The 19,195-nt window shown below is 38.8% G+C and overlaps 1 protein-coding gene across 7 annotated transcripts in view; it reads left to right on the top strand.

The window, feature by feature from the left end:
- The window catches only part of LOC143154388 (uncharacterized), a 35,811-nt gene that overhangs the window by 4,340 nt on the left and 12,276 nt on the right, over window positions 1-19,195 (top strand). For 4 of the 7 annotated variants that reach the window (XM_076326532.1, XM_076326530.1, XM_076326528.1 and 1 more), the window contains 2 exons: window positions 10,932-11,156; window positions 12,133-12,710. In XM_076326532.1, coding sequence (XP_076182647.1) covers window positions 10,934-11,156; window positions 12,133-12,710 — 801 coding nt within the window. In that variant the 5' untranslated portion in view covers window positions 10,932-10,933. Of the gene's footprint in view, window positions 1-7,742; window positions 7,826-9,054; window positions 9,347-10,584; window positions 10,831-10,931; window positions 11,157-12,132; window positions 12,711-19,195 lie in introns of those variants that run through there. The other 3 variants (XM_076326531.1, XM_076326533.1, XM_076326534.1) reach the window with 3 other exon arrangements.

Raw genomic sequence — 19,195 nt, 5'->3', positions numbered from 1 at the left:
TATCCGGATGAGTATTACTTCTATAGAACACGACGAGTGTCCAAGAAGCGCGCGATCAATTTCCAACGGTCCATTTCCGAGGGTCGCAAAGTCTACAATGGTGATCGAACACGGATCGAAAGATTTGAAAAAAATGGAAAAAACTTATACCGATCCGAGTACGTTAACCCGTCTGTAAGAAGCGTGCATCCAATTTCCGAGGGTCGCAACGTTTACAATGGTAATCGAACACGGATCGAAAGATTTGAAAAAACCTATACCGATCGGAGTACGTTAACCCGTTTGCAAGAACCGTGCATGAAATTTCCAAGGGTCCATTTGCGAGTATCGCGATGCGCGGGAAGAAACTCGATACGTTGACGGGATCGAGGAGAGAAGATTCCTAGCCCGCGAAATAGCCGTTCTTCCCTGACCTCGAAACGACGCGGAACATAGACTGCGCGGTTGCGTCTGGTGAGGAATTTGGCACGCACCTTGTTGGTAGAAGGCGGCCGCGCAAGCGCAAAAACCACGCCGATGCAGAGAGGAACTCGAAGCCGTACCGCGCTCGGCCTAAATCTTCGGAGACGTTCGGCCCGGGCACGTTGAACCGATAACGTGATCGTCGATGCAAACCGGCCGCACCTAATCTTCACCGGCGACACGACAGATCGGCTCTCTCGGTTACTTTCTCGCAGCTATTCGTAACCCACTTTTCGAACCGACGATGCAGTCACCCCGGCACTGTGCGCTTGGCACGAGTGCCAACACTCGAATTAGAGGGATCTAATTCGCTCGAGTTACCTTCGACCGTGTTGCAGTCTCCTCGCTCTACCTTCGCGTACTTACGATCCTTCGTGGTTACTTAACGCGGTGTTACGTGCACCGAGTACCGCTTAACCCATTAGTGCGTAGCGTTTGATGAATCGAGCAATCGGAATTTACGAGATCTTTCGACTGAATTATTCGCCCTTCGATGACCCATCGGTGCACAGCGTTTCATGAATCGAGCACAGAGGATTTACAAACTCGTTGGGGTTCAGTTTTCTTTTTGGGAGTGTAATGTCTCTTACTTTTATTTTCGTTTTAAATCTTGAAAAGTTTCTTTCGAACGTGCACATGTACGATACGTATGCATTTATCGACTGCGCGTCAAGAGTACGCATCCAACGACAGCAGTAGGTTACATCACAACCGTCGTGTAAAAAAACAACCTAGCGTCTGGGTCGGTGGGTTCTAGCAGTGTATGTGTACTCGCGACTCGCTAGTTGCGTATCGGTAATAATTAGGAACGAGCGAGGCAAGATGGTTTCGACGAGTACGATTGGTCAACTCCTGGATGCATTCTATCGACGCGCGAACCGTACATACTTATCTACGTTTGTACATTTATTAACACGATTGCTCCTAAACGACAGATTTCCTATTTCAATGGAACTTTGTACACAAGTTTCGTACTTTTAACTGGTCATTTTTTGCAGTCTCTTCATTTTTCCGATGTACTTGTATTCGTTATTTGCGAAAATTATTGGGAATAAATTTTACAAATAATTACATTTTACATAATAATTTTAGATACATTTTTTTTCTTTTTTCTTCGATAAAGAAAAACTTAATTGAAATTCTATTCCCTATTTATCGGAATTACAAAAAATGTATCGTCAATCTACTCTTTCAGACTCGTAACTCTTATTTTTTTTTTTACAATAAGATCGCTACGTCTTTCAGAGTGATATAGAGTAATCTTCGTTGTAACGTTGAGAATAATTTTACGCTTCCTTGCCAATCGCAATGCCCATGACCATCATTATTTGTAAAATTGACCGAAAACCCTCATTAAAGATGCAGGAAGCCAGAGAGGTTGCCATTTCAATTACGGTAGAGCGAATATAAATAATTCGAAACGAATAGCCGGACGATTGTGTTTTAACTTTCGTTATTATTTCGAAGAAATCCTTCAAAAACGATTCTTCGTTCTCTTTTCTCGATTACTTTGAACCGATCGTTCTCTGCGAAATCCTGGTAAATGGATCGAATAGCATTTTTGGGATTTAAAGAAGAATTGTGTTTAAAATTTTGTAGAGTTTCAACAGCTTCGACTCTGTGGTATTAATGAGTAGAAATTTTATGGAAAAACTTGGCTGAAATTTCTTTTTTCGTATCCTCGACCGAATCGACTTATTTCTTATTGCTAATCCGTAATACACTCTCAACTCCATAACGAGAGTATCGCTTAATTTTCCAGAGCGTTCACCCGCGATTACCTGGTTTCCTTCTTTCGCACATCGAAGTCTAGTTCTCGAAACATTGATTTTTTTCCGTTACGCGTTCGATGAAAATACGTTGAACTGGTTACAACTGCATCAATTTTATTTGTTTATTTTAATTTTCTCATTTTCCTACGTAAATTATGAAATTTCGTGCATTTGCACAAAAGAGCGAACAAAGAATTTCCCGATAAGTCCGATAATTAGGTGAGCGTGATCGTTTCCATGAATTGAAAACTGTATTGCGACTTATCCAGAACAATAGACCATTGCACACTGTTTGTTCGGAGACCGTGTCAATTGACTAGAAATGTTAGCAGAAACATCCGTAGAAATCATCGTCACACCCGATAGTGTTAACAGGTCAGGTCTATAATTGAGATACTACTTGGAAAAAAAAGTTCTCCAATCACCTTGATCCACTTTGCTGGAATATTACTCCAATGTCCAACTTACTCCTATTTTCCTGTATTTGTGTCTTTTTCGCACTCTTTAAATTTGTAATATGCTCGACACACTCCGAAAAGAATCCTACACCTACGAATTCGTATTTTCGAGCACAAATTCTTCGCACGTAGTCCGCCATTTTCATTTCGATGTCTTTCGTGGAAAAATAACGATCGTAAACGACACAGGGAGCACGAATAACAACGAAATTTATTAGAGTGCGCAGCGATACCGATGCACCTAAACAAGAAGCGTGATATTCTGGGATTAATCCGAGTAGATCGTCAAGGAAGTCTCGCGAGAGCTAGTTTCCACTTCGATCTCCAAATCCGGAAACGGAACGTCTCGAACGCACCAGATCCAGCGGTTCTTGGTTCTAATGGATGATCCAGATCGCTCTGGGTCGGTCTCGATCGCGGTGGAATCGAGAAAACGAAAATTCCTGTTGGAGAATCGGTGATCGATCGTGAGAAACAATTTCAAGGTAGAGGCCAGTGTCCTTTACCAGCTAGCTAGAGACGGAGACGAGTGGCAACCTCGCGCGTTCAAGAGGAACAGAGACATCGCGATAGAGTGGGCGACAGAGTTTCACATGACCGAGTTAGAGCATCCAGTTTTACCGGGGGCCACGATACTCGTGACACCAGATATCGTTTTCATGTAGGCCGGTTGATTGCTCGTTGGAGAAGGCTCTAATTGGCCAAAGGTCACAATCATGAAACGTAATTTCATCCCACCGTAAGGTAATTGTGGGAATTGCTCTTCCCTCCGCTACGCCAATGACGATACTCGTACGCGAATTTTAACTCTTTGTCGCGTGTACTTTTTCGAAAGGTAGAAAATGCCACCAATCGTTGTAAAAAGTTTGGTTCGTACATTTTTTTTTCCTATTCTCGTTCCTTCGTCCTGTAACATTTTATAAAAAACGAAACGTTTCTCCATTTTGTGAGAAATTTGTCTCTGGACAAATTTTCCGTAGTTCGAAGATAGACTCTATTCTTTCTACAGAATGTAACCGTTACTTCTCAGAAGTCTCCAGAGTTTTAGCAGTCCTTTTGCAGATCCCGCAATAGATTTATCACGATGTGAAATTCTTGGATCGAGAAATACCGCCGAGTTCAGTTTGCTCGGAACGCGACACTTGGTTTCCAAATCGCGTTATTGCTTTTGAAAGCTCCCCATGGTTCGAAGAATCCTTTGCAAGATTCGCGAATCCCTGCAGAGCCAAGGATGGGCTCCCCGATAGGTCTTCCTCCGAAGAATTTTGATTCCTGAGAACTGGTTCGTGCGTCCCCGACCGAAAAAAGGTCAGGTTTCACCAGCATCGGTGTCTTCCCTCTTGATCTCGCGTGGCTTCGCACCGGCAACCATTTTTTTCCGACCTTGGTCGGTGCTACACCTCTCGACATTCCAGCCTAATCGAACGACACACCTTTCGTCGTTGCGTCCCGTAATCCATGAACTGTACTGGTTAGAAATGTATTCTCTCTACACGAGCAATCGATTCGTATGTATCGCTGCGCGTTGGACGGTGGACGGTGGACGATCTTCCGAACGTGACATACCCTAGCTGTGGAATTTCGGATATTTCGAAGGATACGTCTGACTTTTAGGAAGGTGTGGCTATAAACTCCTCGCTTTATAAAGTGGTCCTCGACCGAATCTAAGGAATTTTTAGAATTCTACGCCGAGTGCCGAAAATATTCGAATCACTTCCAGTGTTTACGTCTCTTCGGGACCCTAACTCAGCGGTAGATCGTTTTTCTCGGTATTCGGTCGAAAAATTTGTTACCGTTCAACGGAGAGGTCGACAAGATGCAACGAACAGAACGAAAGAACCGATAAAGTGGTTCACGATCGAATCTGGGTAATTTTTGAAATTCTACGCCGGGTATACGAATCTCTTCGAATTTTTACGTCCTTTCGGGATTATTGATTCGGCGGTGGATCGTTTTCAGGGTTCTCGGTACTCGGTCGAAAAATTTGTTAGTATTCAGAGGAAAGGCAGCGATAAGGTGCAGCGAATGGAATACAAACCGATGAATTTGTATATTCGAGTTCGGTGCCTCGGGCGATGAGAAACGTGAATTTCTGGCTGGCTGTCCGAATTCACCGCGAAAGTGAAGTCTTTTTTAAGAATTCACCGCACAGTCGGGCACGTTCCGTAGACTTTCTTCGCGTAACCTACTTCCGGCATGAACGGCAGGAAGACCGATGTTCACATCGGGCGAAAGAGCCAAGCATAATAGAGACAAGATCTTTAGACTGGTTTCTTTGAACGACATTGTTATCAGTGGAAGGAAAATTAACCTGGTTTCTGTGGCTTCTAACTGGTTTGAATCCACGCTACCGGAGACTAATTTCACTTTGACCGAAAGCTACGTAAATGGAGATTCCGAGAACCGTAGGGGTGCGTTTATATACGGGGGATTAAGAGAATGTACTCGAACGATCCGAGTTTCTAGATACGCTAATGTATCTCGCGTTCCTCGAAACGAATTTACTGCACCGTGAGGTAACCAAGATTTTCAAAGCGTTACGTATCATGCGAATCTAACGTCCAAAGAAATATCATCCGATGCTCACTTTCTCGTTCCTAATGGTTCATACTTCGAAGCGATCATTCGTACGAAAGAAATCTCGACGCTCGGTATATTTATATTCTCTTAAAATTACCGTGATACTTTAATCTTTTTCAAGTATTCAATATTCGATAGACGAGACGACGATACATCGATCGAAAAATCGATACAATTTATGAAACTTAAATCTTAATTCTATCGCAGAAATTTACAGTTCCTTCTAACAGCCTTGTAACAGATTCTTTGTTTTTCGCTTAATCACGAAAGTCTCGTAACGATTCATAAACTTTAGAACTTTTATAACGCGTGGTACAACATTTTTCCCATAAAATAACACAGCCGTACCGATAAACTACTATTTTCAGTCTCGTCTATAATAATTTCAAGATCATAAACCCGTAGAATTATTTTCTCCACGTTTTTAACACAATTTTCTGCATTCCTTTATGGTCAAATTTCTTTTCCATAATCTGAACAATCGTTATACGCGCTATTCGTGAAACTAGAGTGTTCGTAATTCGTGAATATAATATTTTAATTTCGCGTAGTTGTACACTCGCGTTTACATATAACTATTTCTGGTTCCATCTTCCGGGGAGAATCTTGAACGCGTTTCGAAACGTCGGGAAATTTATCGCGTCTATTTTTCCAAGGAAAACTTCTCGGAGAATTTATACGAAAACTCGTTCGTAAATTGACCACCCGATTTCCAAACATTGAGTTTCCTTGGTACGAATATTTTCTCAACGGCAGAGAATTTTATTCGTTCAAAGGCTTTTCCCGCCTTTCTCAGCGCCTATCGCGTTTATTCAACCAGTTACGCAAGTAACGCGAACGATTATTGCCACCGGTTCTCCCGGGGCGGTTCGTTGCGAGACTATTTTGAAATTCCCTTGCCGATAATTTTCCACGAAAAAAAAAGAAAAAAAAAACCGTGTTAGCCGCAAAGTTAGCCGCGCGGGTTCGTTAGTTGCGCGTGAAAGTTGCGCGGCGTCGAAACATGGAAAAGGTGTTTGACCAGCGCTCGAAACAGATACGAAGATACGCGTAATTATAATTTTCAAACGGTTTTGCATTCGAGATAAGGACACACGGGAAAGTGATCGCTTAGAAACCTCGGGAACGATTCGCCGGAGATTCGCCTGCCTCGATCCATTCGTTTCGGTCGATCTTTCTTTTTTTAGAAACCTCGACCGACCCCGATGAATTCTCCCCGGAAAGAGATTGCTTCTGAAGAGAGTCCGTGACTGACAATTCGAGAGATATTTCCTCGTCGCGTAACAATCGCATCATTGAAACGTCTCGCTGGCGAAATAATACAGAAATCATCGAGTTTAATGCGTAGCTATTAACGATGTTCCTCGTGGTCGAGGGAAACTGTCGAGTTCTCTCGAGAATTTGAACCCTACTTTCCTTTGAGTGGCGGATCTTCAACCACTCCACTTGCGTGGATTGTTCGAAACTCCTGACTGCGAATAAACTCGCGAATCTTCCAGCGAAAGATCGTTGACATTTGGAAATAGTATTAGGAACGGACTCGGTCACTTTTAAAACACTAATTTCGATAAAATGATATTCCGTTCCAATGGAATTTCTCCATTTATATGCGCGAAAGGCGGGGAAAATCTTTGAATAAATAATTTATACTTTTAACGCACTATTTAAATAGTTGGGTAAATAGTTTTTCTCATGAAATGGTATTTTTAATCAAATAGTATTATCTTTTATCTTGTATCTATTCTGTTGGAATATTTGGATTCGCATCGGTGGATATATCTCGTTTAAAGTTATAATTGAAGGAATAATAATTCGGTCGAGATGACAATGATTTAAACAACAGCAGAAATTTCTGTAACAAGTATACTTGATCGATAAAAGTTTAATTGGTACACTTAGGAAAGTAAAAACAGCTTACCGGTCGTGAGAGCAAACTCTGGTCCATAAGGAGCTTTTACTTTCCTAAGTGTGCTACTTAAACTTTTGTATTTATCGAGCTAAATAATTGAACGATATCTCGTGCGTACATCGTGCATCGTACATATTTGGAACTTTAAATACGTTATGTGGTCATGATTTAAATAAATTGCAATTATATTATGTAAACGATAATACCGACCTGGGTAAATATTATTTAAAATGAAAATAAGAAATAATTTGCATAATTAATTTCGAACAGCCATTTTCAATACTGTTATTCGAAAATGAAAATAATTTCAAATAATTTCAAACGTAGAAGAAAAAGATTTTATTTTAATAAATCGTTACAGCAATTTTCTTCGAACGAAACTATTCTCTTCGAAAATCCATCGATTTTTGTCCGAAGCTATCTAATATTGTTGCGAAAGAAAATAAACGTCGCGATACTTAAAAAGAAACCTCTTTTATTACCGAATAATCAGTTAACGTAGACAGATTAATCCTTTTATCTTGCAAAAATATTAATGCATTTGTTTCGTCTTGTGTTTAGATAACAAACGTGAAATTGTTCGCTGTTGCATCTTCGTCGCTTTCCAATTCGAAATCGTCGTATACGACTGATTTCTCAATAAAGTTAGTACCATCTTCGTGATTACGCTTTGCTCGTATAACCGCATTAATAAAGACTGCACGTAGAAGATCCCGTTTTTCATTTGCTATTTCTAACAGGCAACGCCCTTTAAAACTAGGACGTGAAAAAGAAGTAATGGTAGCATCGTAGGAACTGCTATGGAAGGACGAAAACTTTTTAAATAGTTTGCTCAAACTTGTGCTAATTGCTTTTAAAATTCAGTTTTAAAATTTGTGTTACTCGGTGATATCTGACGATGCTGTAATAAATATCTGTGTATCTTGAACTTTGAGATGCATAGGTGGTAGATCCAAACAGAGATGGCAGCATTGTATCGAATAAACAATAAATGAAAGAGTGTTAGTACAAACTTAACCCAGATCTGGTAATCGGGTCACCTAATATAATTTCAAATAATTATAAAATAAAATAACGTATTTGAAATATTACGATTGCTGCAACGTTTGTTTTCAGAATTATTTCTTATTTTTATTTCAAATAAAATTTGTCCAGATTTGATTGGAGACCCGAGATGTGTATTCAAGATATTTAAAAGTAGATGAGCTAATACTGTTAATTAAGAATTATTTCTCAAATTAAAAATTCAGCATCGTCTCGACTGTACGACAGTCTTGATTGCGCTATAAACCTCGGCGATGAATTCCATTAGCAAATCTAATTGTAAGACATAACGCAGTAATATTGCTCTTTGGACCAGAAATATTACTCGTCATTATCACATATAACGTATTTCTTTTTATTAGTGTTAAGTAAAGCTGTCGAACTTTAAGCACGCAAATTCGTTTAATTGGGTGCGAAGTGCAAAGTAGTACATTACAATGTCTACTATGTAAATATATGTTTTATTTTATCATCATGGACCACAGCTATTATGGAACGACTTTATGTTTAATTTATGAACATAATTCTCGTTACTCGTGACTTTAACCGTGCACTAATATTATTCTAAATATTCTCGTATTAAATTTTCACCTTACTGGCCACTCACAAGAAACACATGCTACTGCAATTAATATATGTATATATACATCTTCTATACCGGCAACAATTTGTTCAATTACGAGTCAGACGTAAAAAATATTTGTGTTTTTCTCCTACATTTCTACTATATAGTTTTTCTTTCTTTCTGTAGCATTTTCATCCTCTAAAATTTCGTTTAGAAGTCCGTCATAATGGAAGAAGGTAACCTCTTAACGAACGAAAATTTCAGGGGAAACGTTCTTCGGCAAAGAGCTCAGTTTGTCGGAATTCGCCGGCACGGCTTCCAATAATAAATTAGACCACGACTGCACGCGGAATAGAAAGTTGCAGCGGCCGGTGCAGCGAAAGAAGCGCGCGACCAGAAGCGGAGAAACCGCGGCTGAATACGTGGAACGAGGAAGAAAAATTCGCGTCGGGGCTCGATGTCACGGGTCTCCTCTTCAACGTGTCCTCCTCTTCGTCCTCAGTTGACATTTTCCACGGAGCATCGTGAAACGGGCCTCCGCTTCCTCCTTCCCGCGGTAACGACACTGTTGTAACGCGTTGATTAACAATAATTCCCGAGGTCACTATTCCTACGGCACAAGGATGTAATAATTCGACGCGCGCGACGCTAATTGCCGAAGCTTTCATCGAGATTAGGGTATTACCACTCTCGCTGCGAACCTTGTCTCTCAATCTGTTCTTCGGATCGCAATTTCTCGGGAATTAAACGTTCAGTTCCCTTTGTTCCCTCGCGTTCGAGTTTTTAATCGCTTTCGCTCGATTTTTCGTTTACTTTCCGGATGAAAAATTTCTTTGAGGAACATTTAACGCGCGCGTAAACATTTCAAGCTGCTCAGAGTTATTCTACCGTGAGACTGAACTGACATTTCAATTCTTTGAATAGAGTAATCGCAAAAGCTTTTTCGTTGCAACGTTTTCGACCATTTTTTCTTTCTTTTTCTTTCTTTTTTTTTTTTTGAGGTCTTCTATTATACGTAGAAGTAAAAGTAAGTTCTCGGGTGTGAATTATTCCGTTGAGAATGAACTGACATTTAGACTCTTTGCATACACTGACTGCGAGCTTCTTCGATGCAATGTTTGCGACCATTTTTTATTATCTTCTTTGACACGCGAGAAAATAATAAATCTGTCACGAAAATCAAACGAAATAAATACGTATGTTGATTGTAGTAGCATGTTTTCTTCGTGTAAATAAGTTGAAAATGAAATGTAAAAATATGTAAAATGATGTTAATGGGAAGTGAAACATTACGAGTAATAAGTTGTAACAATACGTACATTTTATTTTTATCTAAATTTAGCAATATCGTAACAAGATCGATAGAGACGATTCAATATCGGTTCGAATTTTGAAAAGGATAATCGGAGTATAGTTCGTGTTACACGAAGAAGAATTTAAATATACATGGTCATTGGAAGCTACCTTAATATGCACAACGTTTTCAACCGTGTCTTCCGAACATGCAAAAATAATAAAACTGTAACGAGAACCAATTAAAATTAATGAAAAAACTTGCTTTTATAACCAAATGCATAAATTAATTATGGTATCGTATACTTTTTGAAAATAATAACCGAGGTAAAATTTTAATGTGGAAATTCCCTAGATTAATGTTAATACAAAGTGAAAAGCCATGAATAATAATTATGTTCATTAATTAAACATACATGGAAGTTATCAATAAAATAGAATACATATTTACGCTGTAAACCTTGTACAGAATAATTTGCATTTCACGCGCAATTAAACGCATTCGCACGTTTAAAAATTGCACAGCTACCGGACAAGAGCGAAAATAAATTTTATTTTCCGGAATGTTATTCAAAACATTGTCGGACGCAATTGCCACATCGCACGTAAGAAATGGTACTCTTAACTTCTCGCTGGAACAGTATTCCTTGAGAGCAAAAGGTCACTTTGAAACTCGATGGCTTGTGCAAAACTGGATAAACTAGAAATTCTGGTACTACCGGGAAGAAGATGATCCTGTGCAAAAAAGTAAATTGAAAATATGTAGAATGTTGTAAAAGGAATATGAAAAGGTTTTCCTTCTACAGTGTCTGGTGTACCATCAACAGTTTTGCCCTTTCTGTTTCCAGAGATGCGAAGCGAGGTAGGAGAATGGCTGCCCACCTGCGTAGGTTCACCGATATGCATTCTGCTGCTGTCATGGTCGCTGCTGATCTATCAGAACCAGCCATCATCCGCGAAAAGGAGGGTCGACGTGTTCACAGTGGCCATTCTTTCGGAGAGTCTCGCGCATCAGCTTGGACTCCTTTTCTACGCGATTCTTACGCTCATTCGACCGAGTAATCACTTTGGAGGTAATACGACGAATCGTCTAATTGGAAGTATTAGGTCATCGCGTAACCTCGTGTTAAATTTTGTACCAGGACTCGAAGCAATGCTTGAAACGTGTCTTTGAATTTTAAGAAAGAACGTAACCCCCTTCTCGTTTCACATTTTCTTCCCATTTTTTTTTTACGTTGATATTTTTAAATTGTTTGAGACAATATATAGAGAATAAAGTCGATATAGCAAGATTTCTCAACTTTGCATAATTTTTGGTGAAATATAATACAAACACGAACTTATAAGATGATCTAATACCTATTGATTGAACGATCCCATCGAGCACTCGCAAAGTCAGCACAAAGTGCCAATAAGAAACTAATTCGAGGACATTCCTACAAAATTAACTAAAAGCTATTGAATAAAGTCGAATTAGATATACAAGGTGTACCAGAAAGTACAAGGTGTATCAAAGTTATAGGAAAAGTCTTCGTTGCGCGATGAAATTTACAGAAACAAACCAAAATGTCTAACAATAAGTAAACACGAAAGCTCAAACTGTTCAGTTTCCCACTGTCTGAGCTAAGTTTTTTGTCCCATTAGGCGTATCGTAGAATGACGAGTGTGTTTAAAATAGATGTTTAAACTGGCGACGCGTGCCTTGGTAATACATGTCGAGGTCACTTATAATAAGTTATCGATATTCTGGACTCTCGAGGTATTAATGTATTTAATGACGCAAAAAATTTAGCTCAAACAATAGAAAACTATACTTTAAATATTACCAGTTTCTGGACTTGTATTTACTTGGACTTTTTGTCTCTGAAAGTTCCATCGGTCAATTAAGACTTATACTACTATTATAAGTATAAGAAACTTATAGACTACTACTAACGGTAAGTATACTACTCGTACACCTTGTAGAATGGAATAATCTTGATTAAGAACTCGCAAAGTCCACGGTGCTAACGAAAAACTAACACAGTGTTAATTTCGTTAAATTCTCAGAGTTCTGTTCGACCCTGGTCTGGATGCTGAACTCGTCCAGCATTCTCCAGGAGTTGACGCTAACCTCGATCGCGATTTTCACCGCGATCAGCACCAGAGACGAGGGATTGCGTCTCACGAAGAACCATCTCAAGTATCACCTGGTCAGTCTCAGTGTGATCGGTGCTTGCGTCGGTGTAACGGGTGTACTGAACTTCGAACCCGAACTCTGCGTCTTCCTGGCTCAGGAGATCTCCCTGAAATACGGGGTCTTCGTCAACTCCCTGCGGTGTCTGTTGATGCTGACCACCTTGATCAGTTTGCTGATAGCTTTGTTCAGAAGCGTTTGTCGCACACGTAAAGCAGAGCTCTTGAAATCCGTCTCCGACCTGTCGGAGACCAGCTCGAAGAATTCATCCGGAGCGTTCGAATGTCATCCGCAGCATTGGGATCCTTCGAGCGGGTCCTGCACCAGCGGATCCACCAACAGCAGAGCCTGTCTCAGAAAGAAGAGGGTCCAGGTGGACGAAGCCAGCGGGAGACCCACTATTTACAGCATACTCTTCGTCTGTTACGTCTTCCAGCATGTGCCTATTTTGGTAACGTATCTTCTTCGATACCTTAGCGTGTGATAATCGGTGATGGACAATTATTTCAGAACGAAGGGATCGGATCAAAATTGTTTCGGATCTGGGGATATTTCAATTATAATTCACGAATTTTTTCTTCTTTTTTTTTGAATATTCATTACACTATAGAACTTCTTATTGGAATTAACAGCATGCACATTGCTGTGCATTTAGAGACACAAATTAGAGACAAACTTACATTTGCAAAATTATAACCACTCAAAGAAAAACGGTAATTAGCGCAGCAGGTTTCCGTAGAATCTTTTATAGCATATTATGGCTACAAATAAGATGAAAATGATATGTGCTTCGTTAAGAAGTTATTCACTTTCTACCTGCGAATGGTGAATAAATTTTTATACAGGCGGATGAATATTTGTTCGTTATGTAAACGGTAACACTTTTATTTCAAAGCTTATTTGAAATATTACGTATTTCGGAAAAATAAAAGACCGATATATTAAATTTAATTATTTTTATTTATATTCGAATCAAATTTACTCGGGTCTGTTGCAAAAATTATAATTTCCATAGGCAGATTGAAAGTTTCAGTGTAATTTGAAAATTTGATCTCCACATTGTTAGAAATTTTAGAAATCGTAGATATAGTTCTACGATGCTTCCATTCGATCTTAGAAATCGTAGATATAATTCTGTATTCTTCTTCGCTTCGTTATGGATTCCAAATTAGGTCTTCGAGTACCTGAATTATTTAAAAGGTGGTAGTTTAAAATAATCGATCATCCTAGATAAGATTTTCAACTCGAGATTCGAAAGAAGAGGTAGCAAATTTCTTTACTATAATACTCGAGTGATCGTAAACGAAGTTTTCCAGTCGAAAGTAACAGAACTCGAGAACGTGACTACAAAGGTCAATTACCCGTGTACCTGATTATTACTTTGAATCGATTTTCCCGGGATAATTGCTACCTTGTCAGATTTATCGTGACAAAAGAGGAATGCAAGATTTATCGGAACCTTATTAAGATGGCGCGATTTAGGCGTGCTTCCGAATAAATTCACTTCGATCGTAATGTGTCTGCCATAAGAGCCGTATTTCGTAATAATCCACGAAATTGCAGGCGATCAGCGAGCCGTGACAATGTTACACGACTAAAATCTATGGATCTAACGTATTCCTACTTATCGTTCAGGAACGATTTAAAATACGCTATTACATGGCCGCTCTCTAATGCATTGACGTGGCTATCGCATAATTCGTTCGTTAAATTAACCTGCGAAATTGGTATTCAATTATGACCACGATTGTTTCCTAATAACGTATAATTGTTTAATTGACAGCGTAACCGTTCGATTCAACTAGAAACATGGTATTATAATACTTGATTACCCGAAGATAGAAATCTGAATTTTGTATTCTATTTTCGCACGCAGCTTCGCGATTCTTTGTTTATTCTACACGTGTCGTTTATTTTCTTTCGAAACTCGAAAATAATTCGAAGAATTTTCTAATAATTTCATCGAGCAACGTCGAATAAAAATCGGTAAATAATTGCGAGCAAATCAATATTTCTACTATATAATTACCGAAATACTTTTCTTCTTACCAATTTATAATTAGTAGCGACTTATTGTTCATTAAAGTCGGTGTAATAGATTTGTGCGGGGTGTAATGTCATTTTTATCCTTTGTTGCTTTTTACAGTTATAGTTAATCATTTCTAAAAATTGCACATACTTTTTACAGATAATAATTTCTTCGTGGGTGGGTTCGGTGAGAAAATTGCCCTCTGTTTTTCGTACTGTTCACATTCGAGTAAAAAGTGTTCAATCGAGACTCGAGTTTCGCTGGTTTGATAAATAATTGGATTTGTTTCACCAACGGAGTGACGTGCGTTATCTTCTGTTCCGGTTGTGTCTTAAGCTACATAGTTGAGAATCAGAAATGGAAAAATTTCGCTTGTTTGTTCGGCTGAAACAAATCGCAAAGTTGCGAGGCACTCGGCGGGCTCCCCTTGCAAGCAGGAAGCCGGCTCGAATTCCTCTCATCCGGAAGTTGACGAGTCACCGGCTGTGTTCTCTTTTCTCTACACCGGAATTCCGTTTGTCGACGAGAAAGTGGCCATACTGAGCGAAAGAGACGGATAAATCTCGCGTCGCTTTAAACGAACGATCGATCTTTTTCTTAATGCAGACGAGTGACAATTCGTTGTATTTTACGACCGATAAATATTTATAGCGCGTCCTGTCCAAAATGAGACAAGAAAGGAGGAGAAGGAGAGGACACGAAAACACCTCGAAATATTCGAAAGTGCGAGCTTAATACGGACGAAGACCTCGATGTCAAACTCGATTAATATTCGATCGACGGGTAAAATCATTGCAGGAGAAACTCCCCTGACCTTCCTCGTAAATATTTATAGTCGATTGTGTGACACATTCTGTTTATAATTGCCTCGAGTGACCACCACTGAACCGAGTACCTCCGATCCAAGCATTGAAGTCTCCCGCGTTCGAGTTACCGTTTCGCGAATCTTGTCTCGTTTCTTGCAAATTTGTAATCTTCTTTTAAATTTCCATTCCGTAGAAACATTGTCCGACACGAGCGTGTTTTAAACGATTACCTATTTAAATGTTTATACATTGATATTCGATAAAGTAACCAGGTTTATAAATATATCTGAAACTCGTCTCTAGCTCGATCCATTATTTTAACAGGCAGAAATTGAATGTAAATCAAACTTGAAAACCGAGTAGAATCTATCTTTGTTAAATAATCGGAGTTGTGTAACAGAAAGAAGCTCGTTTTCCAGCAATTTACGTTTCGAGAATCTATTTTCCAACATCTGATTATAAGTTACAATGTAGTTGTTCGTACGTAAAGTTTCACTGTTTAACTTTACATTCCTTAGATTCAATTATTAATGACTTTCGATTAACATGTATTCTAATCTCTCTCTACTTACGGAGAGATATTAATTCAGACCTGTCTCCTATTGAAGTGGATTAGAAATTATGAAGATTCTCGTTCGAATTGTGCAAATTAGCCATCGTGTGGTTCTGCGTTTCCAGACGATAAACTATGTGTTACAGAAATACTTTTCTACTGGTAATAAATCATCTATTAATCGCATGCTCGCAGGAGACAAAACATCATCATAAAATGAACCTGGCATATACACATTTCTTTAGCATTGCAAATTTTCAAGCTGCGTATCATGCAACCTGCCATGAATAGAATGTGGAGAAAGTGTTTAAGTGGAACAAGAATAATGTTCAATTCTACGATAGATTTGAAAAACCCAAGATATTCAGGCTCGAATTTATTAATTTGACAAGCAACAAATACATCTTGTCATCTTCAATTTTGGAAAGGTGAGAAGATAGAAAAATTGCAGAAACATTTTATACGGTTCAGTGGCCTCTATTATCCTATGATAGAATTTTTGCTAAGTGCATCGATGCACTTGTAAAATGCAATTGCACATTCTTTTTGCGTAAATCGATTTCCTAGATGATTTTGTATACAAAAGGTGTAACGTAAATTAATTTAAAATTCGATAATTTTAAAAAAATTTCATTTTCTTTTAAATAATTTAGTAAGCACTTAAACGTTTCTTTGTTCTCTTTTAAAACATTTTCTGACATCTTTCTCGTATTGTTTAAATACTCGGCATTCAAATGTGAACAATTTGTGTTGATTCGTTTAAGACATTTATCGAAGTAATTCAAATTATTATTTATTTGTAATATATCTTATTCCAACATTGCGTATAAGTGAGTACGAAGTCTCGTCGATTTTTCTTACGACAAGAAGAAAGTGACACAAATTGCAAAAACAATTTTATGGTCAGATGCGTACACGTTTACTTAGAATGGAATGTTTAATAAGCATAAAGAGCGCATACGGTATACAAAAAATCTTCATCTTAAAAAGAATACTAAGAATCAGTTAAGAAGTAGCATCAGTGTACGGTGTAGGATTCTATTTAACACGTTAAACAGCGAATCGGTATTTCCTGGAGTTTCCTTGCTCTTTCCTATTATTTAGACGATGTTCTGCTACCAATGCGATGCAAATTAAAGTTTTTATCAATACGATCAAGTACCGGCTCATAACGCTCGAATTATAACGAGATATTTATCAGAAACGTATAGAGAAAAATTGTATCCACAAATCCGAGCCTTGATCAATTCATCTGCACGATTTGAATACTCTTAATTTTTTCTTGTGGAACTTTTTCAGAAATAAAACGTATTCTTGGCCTTCTGTTTCCGTAGATAATTTAAAAGAAAGTCGAGTGCCGAACAATTACACCATGGCATGAAAAATATGAGGAAACGTAGCAAGAAAATATTTGTAATGCAGCGAAGAAACTTTTGAATACTTGGAATATTTAACAAGAGAAAGAAACATGTCCAAAACTATCGAGTTTTCGTTCACCTTACCTTTTACACGCAGAATGACTTAGGAAATCGATTTATGTGGAATTGTATTTTCAGTTACTACAGAAATTATCATTGTTATTAATAGATTTATTCCACATACTCGTGTACCAGTAAACTTCTTTATTCTTATTACAGTGGATTCGAGATATTATCAAATATTGAAAATGGCATCTAATGGTAGCCCCGAGTTCCTAAAACGTTTATCCTCTAACGTCCTGTCGAATCATTGCTCGCGATTGCGTTGAATCGAGTTGACCTCGATTAAGGGGAAACTAAGATACTCACCCAGATACATGCTTTAAAAATCGATCAAATTGTACGCGATGTTCGGACGCGGGCAGCGTGACTCCTGCGTTCTCTCCGTCGGACAATTAAAGCAAAGTAAAACGCCCAAGCTCGTTTCGGATTCAGCGCGAGTTCGTGGCTGAAGTTGATCGGTGAAACTCGCGAGCGATAGAGAGAAAACGATAGAACGCGTTAGGGCGGTGCATTGGAGAAAAGAGAGGGAAAAAAAATATGACGCGGCCGTCATCGTGCGGCACGCGTTACGTATCGAATATACACCGCGTGCCGAAAGTACACACCGGCCGTGTTCATTGGGAGATTCGGAGCAGAAAATTTATTGCGCGTGAGCTGGAATTACAATAACCATTATGGTTGAGAAACAACGGTTACACGTTCTACGACGGGGGTGTTTCTTCTTTTAGTCGTGAAGAGAGCCACGACGTCGTTGCCTGATTAATTATACTCGAGATTCGGAGCAGAACGTTTATCGAATAACTAAAATTATACGAACGCGAGGAGTTTAATTGTATTAAATCCAGAATCAAGAATGGAAAACGTTATTCCATCAAGCTTGTCTCCTTCGTCAATTACTATTTCGTGTTCGTAATAATTTGTAGATTTTCAAATTAGACGTTCTTAAAAAATGGAAAAACCTCCAGATGTATTTAATTATCCACAAGTTTACAATATTTGTCTCTCCGTTTGACCGGTTCTCCGATACTCGATCCCGCGTCGATAAGTTGAAAATTGATTTTCCTAGATTTCTGGTTCTCCGAATGCTTCTGTTCGTAAAAATCGATTTGTCGAGTTAACGGGGACTCTTTGTTTAATTTTCACTTCTTCTCCTCGAGCTTTCTAAGATCTCTTCTTAAACGGTGAGAATGCCCGAGGAGTGAAATTCGAAATTTTATTAGATCGCCCGTGAACAGTTTCACTGTGTTAATGGTACGATATTTCGAGGTTTCCCTTTCCTAGAGAGAGTCGCTCGTAGTACACCCTGTGTGCACTCTATACGCGTATGCACATCACGTTCCGAAATCGCTGTATTCTCTAATTAAGGTACCGCTAGTTTCGATTTCGTATCCGCTGGTTACGCGGCGAATTAAAACTTCGTAATCTCGAGCCGCTCGTACTACTCGAGTGTAATTCGTTTCACGCATAATTCCATGTAAATTCAATCCGCTGCTATTTCCTAAGCGACTGCGACCCTTTTCCGCGGCGAATATTAACTTTTATATAAGTTGAAAGATATACCCGCTCGGACTTTCATCGTTGCGTAACTATCTCTCTGTTTAATTTATATTTACACTTTTACGCGTCGATGTAGAAACATTTTTGTCGCCGTGGAAGCCCACTACTTTGTTCCGTTAATAATGCATACCGTAAATCTGCGCGCAAATTAAAATTTGTTGCCTGGTAGCATCGAGTGTTATCGAGTACGGCTTTGCTTCATTAGTGCGTGAAATTCGGGTGAATATTAACGAACCCGTCGCGTATTTTAATTTCTTGAAAGGAATCTTGTCTATGGTAATTGATAGCTTGATATTTTTAACCCCGATATATTGCGCGATACCGGTTCTTATACTTAGTTATTCGCCGCAACGGAATTTAATTTCAGTTCTCGGTTGTTTGCGTGATTTAATTATCATTTCTTTTGTGGAATATCTATTGCCTAAACGTTGGCTAATAATTTATAAATCGAGAGACCAATGTCTTGGGAAACTTTATTTTATTGCCTACATTTTTAACCCTCGTTAGCGA

The sequence above is a fragment of the Ptiloglossa arizonensis genome, chromosome 14 (genome assembly GCF_051014685.1).
Source record: "Ptiloglossa arizonensis isolate GNS036 chromosome 14, iyPtiAriz1_principal, whole genome shotgun sequence".
In the NCBI taxonomy this organism is placed as follows: Eukaryota; Metazoa; Arthropoda; class Insecta; order Hymenoptera; family Colletidae; genus Ptiloglossa; species Ptiloglossa arizonensis.
The sequence above is the reverse complement of the archived record's forward strand: the minus strand, read 5'-3'. Positions and strand labels throughout refer to the sequence as shown.